Genomic DNA, 14,058 nt, shown 5'->3' with positions numbered 1-14,058 from the left:
CCTTTGCTTGACTGGCTGTTGAAGTATGCTGCTTACTAGCTGGGTCAGTATAGGTCACCGAGGGGTATGTAATTGTCACCCCAGCCCTGACCAGTTAGTCATTCTGTGGTTAACTCAACAATGACAGCATCTGAAGGACAAAGTTTGTAAGCACTGACACAATCTGTCTCACAAATACCAAGCATCTCTCCAATAACATAACCAACAAAACAAAATGTGTCATCTTACCTTGTCTGGGCACAAAATCAATCTTGATCTCTGTAGAAAGAAACAGAGAAAACAGATCAGTCAGTTTCCTTATACCAGTAAAAATGTAGTTTATTTCTTTTGTTCAGGTTTTAACCAAAATTATGGCTACAACATATTTCTGCCCCAGCACATAGTTAATAGTATAATCATAAGTGCATTACCTGGTTTTGCTGCTTTTCTAATGTTGACTCACAAAAGTCTGATATAACCCCCAGTCAGTTTGACTACCTGAAGGTCTGTGGTCATCATGTCTAACACTATGTTACCAATGTCTGCTGCAGACATAATCCATAATAAATCATGTCAGTGTAGAGATGCTAGCAGCAGTACTGCACAAGTGAAGACTTGTTGACATCCCAGTATTGTAACACTGTAGTCCTTTATCAACATATTCACTACATGCAGAGCAATGCGTATGAAAACAGCAGACGTGTCTAGCATTTTAGGGCAAATGTTCAACAAGGTTAGTATGAATCAGAAGCACAGAGAAGACTGGAAGCTCAGCTAAGGGTTTGTGCAGGCTGAGGATGAGTAGATCATACAGACAGTCTGTACAAGACAAGTGATCTTTTGTCATGGACAAATAACATTAGCTTGTGCAGGTTCACATGGTGCAGTGTCACTATTTTTGGTGGAGTATCATGTGTTTCAGTACTTACAGTACCATCACTGCCACTTTCTACATAACCTGCTATATTCATCATAGTCTTGCTGATGTCTCACCATGCTTTCTGGAGCAGAGACACTTGCATCACCAGCATTTCACATTCTATTCTACTCTGCCACATTATTTATCGTGTTACTGACATCTCTCCAAGCTTAAAGAAGCACTTTCTGCTAATTACTTGCTGTAACAGCCCTGTAACTTTCATCCTAATTTGCCTTATCAGTTACAGTGTTACTGACATCTCACTAAGCGTCACAAAGCAACTTATGCTTCAGTACTCACAGTATCATTGCTGTCACTCTCACCATAACCTGCAATATTACTCATAATGTTACTAAATCTCACCATGCTTAACAAAGCAGCTTGTGCTTCAGTATTTGCAGTACTGTTACTGACACTTTCACCATAATCTACCATATTAGTCAGTGTTACTGGCAAATGGGGTCACCACAGCAAGCACCACAACATGACATCTAAAAGACACCAAAAGTAGTTTTACAGTGCATCAGCAGGGTTCAGTTACTGGATCTCCTTTACTGATCTTCTGTAACCCCCCTCTCACATTTTCAAAGCCCCAGTTCATCATACTTATTTATAGGGTTCCTATCGTGTTGTCGAACTTTTAAGTTCGAACGTCAAATGGTCGACATCATATGATCAGACTTTAAAAGTTTGAATGTTTTAACGTAGATCCCCTTACAGTACGGCAATGGACGTTTTCCTTGTCATAGGTAGGTACTAGGCTATCGGCCCTAGGGCCCATACAAGCCTAACCAAAAAATGTACCCTGGCTTTCGCCACCCAAGAAAATTATTTTCCTGTGCCCCTGTCGAGCAGAGCCACAGAAGTGATCCCCGGGGTGAATTTCCCATTGTCTGTACTGTAGTGCGATCTCGGAGTTGGTATATTTAAAGAGTGGGGGGTATGGTGGTGCAGGGGAGCTTTCAGGTAATGTTTTTTTTTTTATTTTCGAACTTTTAAGAGTTCAAACATATGGTCTCGACCATATGGTGTTCGAACTTTTGATTATCTGAATTAGAACCTTATTTATAACCTATACATATTGTAAACATTCTTTTTCATCCATCTTCTTTCATAGGTGTGATCTTTTGAAACAAATTTTAATTGGTGGTCAAGTCTCTGTCCTTTGGTATGGCATCAGTACTCCCTCATCACCTGCTTCATTTCTTTTGAGCAGAAATTAACCTCAAGTTACTGTCATTCAGTCATTTGCTCATGAAGACCTCTGAATGCCAACAGACACTGTTGTATATCATGCAGTTCCATCTCTCTCAACTGCTATGGTTAAGATAATTAGCACTATCATTTTGGCCTTCAAATGACCCCTTACTTCTCCTATACTTCCCGACTTATGTTCCTCATAACGTCAGAGCTGTTTCTGGGTACACACCCTATTAAATAAATAAATTAAGCCTATACAAAGATTCATTGTCACTAACTACAGTATCTAGGACCTAGTATATAAAGAGCTACTATAGTGAGAATAAGAAAGTGCCTGTTTTTTTGACCATTTACTACGATTTTTAAAAGGTAATGTTTTGCTTTTTAATGTTTAGAATTTGAGAAGTATATGAACATTTAAGACAGTGAAGTTTCTAACTGCAATGTCATGAATTAATGCTCCCTGAAAAAGTCATCCATCAGCCTTAACTCATGGAAGGTGATTTTGTAAGATGAGGTGTGATGGCCAAGGAAAAAGCACAGCCCATCTGCATGATGCCCCCCATTGCATACATTGTAGACTGTCATTATAATTACTGAATCTGTTTTTGGCTATGCTTTGCCAAACTGAATATGATGAACCCCATCAGTCTACAAACAAATGCCAGTTATATAACTAATGACAAGATACATTATATTTTTCATGAGAAATGTTTTTATGTATTTATTTATTCATTCATTGATATTTTGTTAGCTATGTTGTAAGCTGATGGGTAAACGTAATCTTATTGTTTTATATAGTCTCAAGTATGTTTTTTGTACCTGCAACAGGAGACCTCAATTAACATAAAAAAAAAGCTGAATGGCATTTAAGAAACAAAAAATATTGGTGTGAGGGGGACAAAAGAAGAAAGGCATATAATATAGAAGAATAAAACCGGAGAAGTTTAAATTGTAATCACATACAACATGAGAAAGACATCAATATAGATTTTTAGCCTAATAATATTTAAAATACAATGGGAAAAGCAAAATATGGTTTCATACTGGAAGAAGTGGGTGGCTAGACTTCAGAGCTATGTAAAGCAAGATATAAAGTAACTGCCTTGTTATTACATTCGGCAAAAGAACAAGTGTATTATACATAGGAAGCCACAGCAGGATTATATGACAGACTCCAAGATGTACCAGGTCACCTACACAGCCATCCAACATGTACCAGGTAACCTATCCAGCCATCCAAGATGTACCAGGTCGCCTACACAGACATCCAAGATGTACCAGGTCATCTACACAGCCATGCAACATGTACCAGGTCACCTACATAGCCATGCAACATGTACCAGGTCACCTACACAGCCATGCAACATGTACCAGGTCATCTACACAACCATCCAAGATGTACCAGGTCACCTACACAGCCATGCAAGATGTACCAGGTAGCCTACACAGCCTTTTAAGATGTATCAGAAAACCCACACAGCCATCCAACATGTACCAGGTCACCTACACAACCATCCAGGATGTATCAGGTCACCTACATAACCATTTATGATGTACCAGGTAACCTATGCAACAATCCAAGAGGTACCAGGTAACCTACATAACCATTTATGATGTACCAGGTAACCTACACAGCCACCCAAGATGTACCAGGCCACCTACACAGCCATGCAACATGTACCAGGTAGCCTACACAGCCATCCAACATGTACCAGGTCACCTATACAACCATCCAAGATGTATCAAGTCACCTACACAGCCATCCAACATGTACCAGGTCACCTACACAGCCATCCAAGATGTATCAGGTAACCTACATAACCATTTATGATGTACCAGGTCACCTACATAGCGATCCAAGATGTACCAGGTAAACTACACAGCCATCCAACATGTACCAGTTTAATTACACAGCCATCCAACATGTACCCGGTCACCTACACAGCCGTCCAAGATGTACCAGGTCACATACACAGCCATCCAAGATATACCAGATAACCTACACATCCATCGAACATGTACCAGGCCACCTACACAGCCATCCAACATGTACCAGGTCACTTACACAGCCTTCTAATATGTATCACAAAACCTACATGACCATGATGTACCAGGTAACCTACACAGCCATCCAAGATGTAACAGGTCACCTACACAGCCACCCAAGATGACCCAGGTAACCTACCCAGCCATCCAAGATGTACCAGGGTCAGCTACACAGCCATCCAAGATGTACCAGGTAACCTATACAGCCACCCAACATGTACCAGGTAACCTACATAGACCCTTGAAGCCTAAAAACAATTGTAGAATGTGAAATTACAAAAGTTAGAAATGCAGGACAGAATGAAGATAAGTCCACACTAAAGAATTATACCACATTGATGGAACTGTAAGGAAAATATGAATTTACTTTATTAGGGGAATAGATAGAAATTATATAGACATCAATTCATAGCTTGTTACTAGGCTAATGACCAGTAGGGCCCTTACAAGTCAAGCCATGCACCCCAAACCCATTTGGATCTCGAGTATCATTGGCATCTATATGGGAGTGGGGCATGATAATCTAAGAGAAGAGTTGCTTGATTTAATAGCAATGGACAGACATATTAAGATCAATGAAAGATCAATGAAAGAAATAACAAATGAACACAGTAATTACGACTGCCCATAGAGATCCATGTAATATAACAGATGTAAATAGGCTATATTACTGTGCAGGTAAATTAATAACAGATAAAGTCTTGCCACAAAAACACAGAGTAGTAAGGGAAATTAAGGGAAGAAATCAAATGCCATCCTGGAAGTATCGAATAGAGAAAACTATAAAGCAATTAGGACAAGAACTGTCAATGTTAGATGAGTATAGAAGAGGGAACAGATAATCAAAAATACTCAGAAAGGTAGTCATGATAAAAGCAATACACAGTATCAGAACAGATCATGATCTATTATGCACTAAAAATATCAGAACAGGCAGTAAAACTTAGAAGAAAAGCAGATAACTATAAAGGAAAAGTACAAAATAAGGAATTTACTGATAACCCAAAAAAGTTTTATAGAGAATTGGGAAACAAGGCAAAAGGAATTAAAACACCACCAAAAAAAAGAAGAAATGGATACATGTTGGAGAAATTTTCATGAAGATCCGGTGGAACATAAAGATGGATAGCAGAAGTAAAAGAAAGAATAAGAAACTCAAACGTACAGGCTATGAAATGGGATGAAGTAACAGCCAGAGAGACTGAAACAAAGTTAAGAAAAGCTCCTAATTGGAAACCCCAGGCCCAGATGCAGTACCTAACTTCTGAGTAAAAGTATTAACATCTTTACATGAAGATTTAGCCATCAATAAGAACTATTTATATGCACACCTTGACCAGACACCAGCCTGGTTAACTATAGGAAAAACAATACTCCTACTTAACGGCGAACCTGCAAAGTATCCTAAAAACTATAGACCAATAACTTGCCTTCCGACGACATATAAACTATACACTGGAATTGATGCTGACAGAGTTCATAGTCATTTAGAAGAAAACTCAATCATGGCAACAGATCAAACGAGTAATAACAGAAAGTCATATGGAACAAAGGATCATTTGTTATTAAATAAAATCATAATGGAGAACTGTAAAAAGGGGAAGAATCTAACTATGGCATGGGCAGACTCCCACATTCATGGATAAAAGAGTGCTTAAAAATTTATAAGATATACCATACACTGATTGATTATATTACAGAGACCAGGAAACAGTGGCAAACCACTTTGCAGTTAAGCCATGATAAAGGGCAAATTATTATCTCAGGGATAAAAATTCAAAGGGGGATATTGCAGGGTGACTCTGTCACCGCTGCTATTTTGTCTTGCCCTTAGCCCATTAAATTGTCTACTTACAGATTAGGTCATGTCTATAGTTTGGCTCCCAGGAAAAACAAAGTGTAAAGATGTCTCATCTTTTTGTAGATGATTTAAAATTGTATAGTTCATCAGATGAGAAACTAAAAGCACAACTGCAAGTAGTCAAAACATTTTCAGACAATATAAGAATATCATTTGGCCTTGATAAATGTGCAAAAGCAACCTTTAAAGCAGGAAAGCTGCAGCACCAAGAAAACATCAGTTTGGGACAAGAATGTGATATAAAAGAACTTGAGCAAGAGGAGTGTATACATATTTGGGAACTGATGAAGGATCAACAATAAAACATGAACAAATGTGAATAAAACTTAGTAAGGAATATTTTAGAAAACTTAAATTAATACTGAAAACAGCATTGACATCCAGGAACAAAGTCCAAGCTATATATCAATTTGCTCTTCCTGTCCTAACTTACAGTTTTGGAGTGACTGACTGGCCCCAAACTGTGTTGGATAGGTTGGACAGGAAAACAAAAAGGATGCTTCATGCTCATCAAAGGATTTATAAAAATCAGTGCATACCAAGATTATATATTCCCTGTTCTGAAGGAGGTGTGGGCCTCCTTGAAATTGATTACATGCATAGATCTGCAGTTGTGGGACTGCATACATATCTGCTGATCTCACAAGCCCCAAACATAGTGAACGTTTTGAAACATGAGGAGAATAAGTCTAAGATGACTTCCCTGCTTAGATTAGCAGAAGCAATCAAACCAGAAGCAGATAAAAATCAGGGAACAACTGAATTTGCCAAAAAAAAAAACAAAAGAAAGAATATAAGATGAAGGATCAAATGAGAAAATAAGAAATGTGGAAAATACTTAAATATAGTTGCAAGTGTAGAAAACTCTTGGAAAAAAACTCATGTAGATCAGGATCAAATGCAGGAAAGGACAGGTAAATTTAAAGCAAAAGACCAAAGGTTAATATTGGCAGCCCAAGATAGTGGACTACGTTCATGTTGGTTTACAAAGTCCGTTGAACATATGGGAGAAACAGACAAATGTAGGCTTTGTAAAACAGGATTGGAAACAGTCGCACATCTTGTTGTTGGTTCTGCTATACTAACGGCAGAAGGACTGTATACTGAAAGGCATAGTAATGTGGCAAAAATGTTGCATTGGGGATTATGCAAATATTATAATATTGAAGTAGCTGAAAATACTACAAACATGAGCCACAAAGCATCATGGAAAATGATGAAGTTTATATCATATGGGATCATCCATTACCAACAGTTAAAAAAATAGATGCGAGAAAATCATGAAAAGAAGACAAAAGTAGCATCGATCACTGAAATTGCTACACCCAGTGACTACAGTTTCTTATGTATAGAGAGACACAAAGTCATAAAATACCAGAATCTACAGGCAGAAATAATGGCAGTTTGGAAGAAAGAAACCTAGACAGTTCTGGTAGTAGTAGGAGCAATGGGCCTTATAAAAAATAATTTATAATCGAATTTATAATCATACTTAGATATGTTACTGATACATGTAACTCCTACTCCTACTGGGCACATTGCCGGTGCTGTGAAGAGCACTTCTGGCTAACATCAAAGACTGAAACAATACCAATTTTATGAACTTTAATCATACTTTCACTTAGGAATGGGGTCCATTCCTGTCATGATATTAGAAACCCAAAAGACTTGGAGAAATTAAAAAAGTGGGGCATGTTAGCAGTGAGGTAACTTGGGGAGTTTTGGTAATTCTTTAGTAATTTTGGACAAAATTGATTATATTAACAGAATGGGTGTTATGTTAGATAAGAATTATTATAAGAAAATCAGCATTAATGATATCAAAAAATCATATAGCTTTATAGATTCTTTGATAGAAGAATGGCTATGTGATGGTAGGATTGGGGTAAAAGAAGCTTATTTCTTTTCTAAAGGCAATCCTAGAATTAGTAAAATCTTTGGTCTGCTGAAATTTCATAAAGCAATTGACTGCCCACCGTTGAGGCTGACTGTGGTAAGCGGGAGCAGCAAAACAGAGGCCACGGCTAAGTTTATAGATGAACAACTTCAAAAAATGGTTGAAAAAAGTGTAACATATATACGTGATACTTTTGCCTTTAGAAAAATTATTAAAGAAATTGATATACAGGATGCTGACTTTTTAGTAACAATGGATATAAAATCTTTATTTACCACGGTACCTAACAACACTGGTGCTGAATATATTAGACTGGAATCGTTAGGTTCTAAGCTTTTTAATGATGATATGGTTGTACTAATTTTAGAAATATTAGATGTTATTTTATCTTACAATTATTTTGAATTTAATGGATCATTCTATCAATAAACAAATGGGGTAACCATGGGGGTTGCCATGGCTTCAGGTTATGCTAATTTATTTATGGTAGCATGGGAGAAGAATTTTATTACTGAGTGAATTTTATGTTAAAGTTATATATTATGATTGTTTTATAGATAACCTCTTAGTTTGGAGAGAGAGTCTTGATGATTTGTTTTGTTTTATAGAGCATGCGAATAATGCCTAAATTATTTAAGTTTTACATCAACTGAGATTAAAATATACATTTTTTTAGATGTAGAAGTACATAAAGAAGGTAAGGAGCTTAAAACTAAGATATGCAAAACAGAGGTACAAAATAAAACTTATTTGGCATATGGCAGTATGCACCCTATAAGTATGAAGAAGAACATTGTGAAAGGACAGCTAAAAAGGGTTAGTGACCTGACAGACAGTGATGCCCTACTTTTTTGAAGAAGGAACTTCTTTATGCAGTAAATTAATGGTGAGGGGTTTACCCTGAAAGCCTTGTCAAACAGAAATTTAATGAAGTAAGCAGGTTATGGGGTAAAATGAACAACAGGACTAACTGTGAAACCTCATGGAAATCAGAAAAGCTATGAAATGGGGATGGTAGTCCAATATTCATTAGATGGTAAACAGATTAAAGAATTTGTAAAAGAAAACTGGAAATTTTTAAGTAGTTTTCCAGATGTCAAAAAAGTGGTGGGAGAAGAGCCTGTGTTTATAAACAAGAGAGGAAAGAATTTCAAAAACATTTTACAAGACAAGTTGAAATATATTAGTAAAGAAAAAAGAAAAAAGGAATGTTTAAATGTTGAAGTTGCAATCATTGCAAGTTTTTATTGACAGGTGAAAATGAGATTCACATAAGAAATGTAAAAATTAAGTTTAGTGATCTGTATACTTGTAAGTCTAGAGTTGTAGTTTACTTGTCCATTTGTTCTTCCTGTCCTACATATTATGTTGAAGGACAGCAAGAGAGTCATTTAAGAGAATACATGAGCATTTGTTTGCTATAAAAAAGCTGACAACAGCAATGCATGGGGAAAGCATTATAGTACTGCAGTGTGTAATGGTACAACCCTCATGAAAGGGTGGGAGGGTGGCCTAATGGTTAAAGTGTTCGCCTTACAAACACAAGGTGCAGGGTTTGATTCTCACAAGGGATAATTGGCTAGGCTTAAAATGGCTCACAAGGGCAGTTAGCTTACTATGAACTTATGAACCTATAACCTATGAACTTAAGTTTTTAGTATCAGATATGGTGTCTAATTTTTATAATAGATTAGAAGCAGAAGAAGAGTTAGACTGGAGGGAATACTGCTGGATAGTTAAATTAGAGGCCAGCAGCCCACCAGGAGTCAATGACAAGGAAAAGTTTAAGATATATTTAAAAAGAAAGAAATGAAAACATTGAAGCAGGCATTATTGCTCTTTAAGTCGATTATATAATTGTTTTGCAAATTATATTAATTACACAAATTATTCTATTATGCTGCATATATATATATATATATATATATATATATATATATATATATATATATGTTGTTTTTTTTTTCTTTCATTCAGTCTGAAGGACTCTAATGCTAGACAAAACAGCTTACTGGATTAATTTTACCAAATAGTATTGAATATTTTTAGTTGTTTTTTGGTGTTTTTTTTTTTTTGCTATATACAACCGTACCAGTCCATTTTGTTTTTAATTACATGTTAAGGTTTATAAAAGGCTTTAGGAAAATCACAGGGTTATTAACAACATGAATGAAAAAAGGTTTTCTATGCAGAGTTACTAGAAAAGTTGATGAAAGAGTTGAGGTTGGAGGTCACAATGTCTTATTTTGATGTGAAAAACCTTACTGTGACAGAAATGGAAGCTCTATTTCCTATCTTAATCTTTGATGTGCATAGTTAGTAGACGCAGCTTTTGATCATATTTTGTTCATTGTGGTGGGCTAAAACTGTGCTGACTTGAATGGTGTGGGAACAGGGTATGTTGTAGTGAGTCTTGTTTTTCATAGTTCTCACTGTTGTTTGATTTGTTGAGTTGTAATGCGTATGTAAGGAGGTGTAGGAGTAAGGTCCCCCACATGAGGTGCAGGGGACATTGCTTCTTTAAAAAAATGTTTTTATCTTTTAATTACAGTTTTTGGAGTTATGTTTCATGATTAAAAAATCAATGAAATGAAATATGAGACACGGTGATTCAATATAACATAAGTAAAGATGTGGTGTTGAGTTTGGTGCAGTATTAAGCCAGATGCTAGAATAGTACCAGAGAGTTATTTCATATGCCACTAAGTTGCTGTCAAGACAATGAAAAGAGATGTAGCTCTTATAAGATTGTGTGTCAGCATGTTATTTGTATATATTTGGCAAGGACTTTTCAGGAATCACAGATCTCAGACATCTGACAGATAGGGCCGGTGTTAGCATTTTGGGGGCCCCCAGCAAATCTCAGGTTTGGGGCCCCCTAGGCACTTCAGTCAAACTATCACCCTGTCACTGCCACCCCACAGAACAGTCTTTTAGTTCATGCTGCATCTGTGCAGTAACTGAGACCTGGTTCAAGGCTTCAGAGAGCACCCCTGCAACACCAGGCTACAACTCTTACCACACTTTTCGGCCACCAAACCAGAACCGAAGCACTAAAGGTGGAGGAGTGTCCATATTCACCAAGGATATTCACACCTCCAAGCTCGTTGTCCAACACAATGCATCAGAAAGTCTACAGGTGCAACTAACACTAGGTAAGACTGCAATCCAAATTGTAGCTTGCTACAGATCCCCCACCATGCCCCAAAATTTTCACTACACCTTTCTAAACATACTGGAAAATATTAAGATACAACCAAACACCATAATACTGGGTGATTTCACATACCCTGCCATTAATTGGAAAACTACTTGGGTACCAGCACCTTTGCCCAACGGTTCTTGGAATTCATAAATTCCAATGCCCTGGATCAACTAATCCATAGTCCCACCAGGGGCTCAAATATCCTAGACCTGGTCATTACCAACATGGGAGATTGATGCTCCACACCAGTGCTCCCCATCTCATTGGTCAGGTCTGACCATAAGCTAATCACCCTTGATGTCCACATCCTACCCCCCAAGTAGGGAAACCTCCATAAAAAAACTTCTCCAAAGCCAACTTCATGCTACTCAGGTCAAAAGTGACAAACTTCATGACACCCTTGCAGTCAGGAACTGAAAGTTTGACTGCTGAATCTTACACTAAGGCACTGTACAAGCACATCCACTCATGCATGAATCATGCCATTCCAAATAGAACCAAGATGGTCTCCTCCAAAAAAAGGAACCCAATCTGGTATTTCCCCCTGCCATAAACAAACTGTACAACAGACGGAAGAAACTGTTGCAGAAAAGAAGAAAATCCCAGGATGCAAAAAAACTCCCTTACCAGCCTCAGTAAGAAGCTGAGATCCCCTCATAAAATCCTCCAAAGCTAGTTACGAAAATAAAATTGCCAAAGATTCCAAGGACAACCACAAGGCATTCTATAGTTATGTCAAGAACCTAAATGGCGATGCTCAGTTTTGCTCTGAGCTACAACAGAATGGCATTAAATATACTGATTCCAAGTATATTGCCAATATCCTGGCAGATCGATTCAGTGCCAACTTCACCCCCCTCTTACCCCCTAAAGGGCCCATCTCAATACCAAATGATTGCCAAATTCTGATAATCACGGCCACACAGGTAAAAAAAACGCACTCTACAAAGCTAAGAATACAGCATCCATGGGACCAGACGACATCCCGGGCTGTGTATTACATGAACTACAAAAATGAACTGGCACCTCACCTAAGTGTCACGTTTTATTTGTGCCCAATGAGTGGCACACAGCTACAGTTATCCCACTCCACAAGGGGGGGATCCACCTTGGATCCCGGGAACAATTATCCCATCAGTCTGACAAGCCTGATCTACAAAACACTGGACCCCACCCAGCTTGGTTTCGTAAAAGGCCGATCTTGTCTCCTCAACCTGAATGACTTCTTCGAATCAGTCTCCAGAGCCATAGACGAGGGTAAGGTGGTCCACACAGCCTATCTGGACCTCGCCAAGGCCTTCAACACCATCCCCCAGTCTGGAATCATAGATAAACTTACTAAGTTAGGCATTAATCCCTACATCACTCGATGGGTTGCCAACTGACTTACTGACAGAACCCACAATGTAAAAGTAGCTGACTCAAACTCCAGCTCCAGACAAGTGACAAGTGGAATTCCTCAGGGTTCAGTCCTAGGACCGCTCTTGTTTGGCATCTACTTCTCTGAAGTACAGGCCAACACTAAGTGACTCTGGCTAACAAAGTTTGCTGACGACTGCAAACTGGGAGCCATTATTGAATCCACAAATGATGTGGATATTCTACAAAAGGCCCTTACAGAAACAGATGCTTGGTGCCAGAGCCATGGGCTCAAGCTCAATGCTAAGAAATGTATAGCTATCCCCTTTGGGAAAAAACATGTACCCATGAATTACCACAAGTGGCAGTACACTAAACACTGAAAGTGTGATAAGGGACTTAGGGACACAGGTGGACAGTGGTCTCACCTTCAATAACCACATAGCCACAACAGTCAGGAAATCCTTCTATGTGGCACACTTCATCACTAAGGGCTTTTCATCCAGAAAAAAGGAGGTCATTGTCCCGCTGTACTCATCCTTCATTAGACCCACTATAGGAGTAGAGCTCCCCATTTGGTATGTACCTCACAAGACATCTGCAACAACTGGAAAGGCCACAGAAATACCTCACTAAAAGAATCACAGGCCTAAAGCAGATGCCCTGTGCTGACTGTCTAAAAAACTCCAGCTATACTCTGTCGCATATCACTTACTCAGAGGCAATTTCTGCTTAACATGTACAAGGCCATGTCAAGCCCAGTGCTGTTGGACATGCTACACTTAAAGAAATCCCAATCCCTCAGAGCCACACGCTCCAGGGATCTAAACTTGGTCATCATAATGAACAAAACATGCTGGGGGGATATGTTCCTGAACCATAGACTGCCCATACATGTCAAGCTGCACACCTCTTTGGCCCTCTTCAAAAGTACAATATCCAAACAGAAGAAACTCACCACGACCACGTAATAAAATAAAACAATTTAATACTGCAGTAAAAGTAAGCGCTTTCACGTTTCAACAACGCTTCTTCAGACTTTAACAAACTGTGGTGAGCCTCTTCTGTTTGGATATTGCATTTTCTTGGTTCTGCAGAGGCTTTTTATCCAGTACTGCTTTGTTTGATTTGCCTCTTCAAAGGTAACCTTGACGACTGGATGGGAGATAGGAAATTCACCCCGGGGATCACGTCAATCCTAAACAGGGGACCAGGGAAGTAAGTATTCTGTGAAGAAATAGCCAAGGAATTGTTATGGCTAGGCTTGTATAGGCCCTAAGGCCGATAGTCTAGTGCCAACCTATAAACAAAGATCTTCCCTAAGAAACAAAATATATTCATGTTGCAACATACATACCATGAAATACATAATTTATATTTATGGGTTTGTTATACCTCTCCACCTCCAAGTGCAATAAATATGTGCAAAGCTAAATATAATGGAGGTCACAGACCCAAAATATGGCGCTTATGAATTTAGAAAGTAGTAGGGTAATAAGCTTTGCATTAGCATTTATTTACTGAGAGATATGAAGTCCAAGACTGAAATGTATATCTTTTAGTGACTTCAACCCTCAATAATTTGCCGC

The 14,058-nt window shown here is 38.2% G+C and overlaps 1 protein-coding gene across 3 annotated transcripts in view; it reads right to left on the bottom strand.

Annotated features, from left to right (window-relative positions):
- The window catches only part of MYBPC3 (myosin binding protein C3), a 627,853-nt gene that overhangs the window by 341,473 nt on the left and 272,322 nt on the right, over positions 1-14,058 (bottom strand). For all 3 annotated transcript variants that reach the window (XM_044082825.1, XM_044082823.1, XM_044082824.1), the window contains one exon: positions 229-258. In XM_044082825.1, coding sequence (XP_043938760.1) covers positions 229-258 — 30 coding nt within the window. The remainder of the gene's footprint in view (positions 1-228; positions 259-14,058) is intronic.

Source organism: Protopterus annectens, chromosome 9.part0 (assembly GCF_019279795.1).
Source record: "Protopterus annectens isolate FY-2018-M chromosome 9.part0, PAN1.0, whole genome shotgun sequence".
NCBI lineage: Eukaryota > Metazoa > Chordata > Ceratodontiformes > Protopteridae > Protopterus > Protopterus annectens.
The sequence above is the reverse complement of the archived record's forward strand: the minus strand, read 5'-3'. Positions and strand labels throughout refer to the sequence as shown.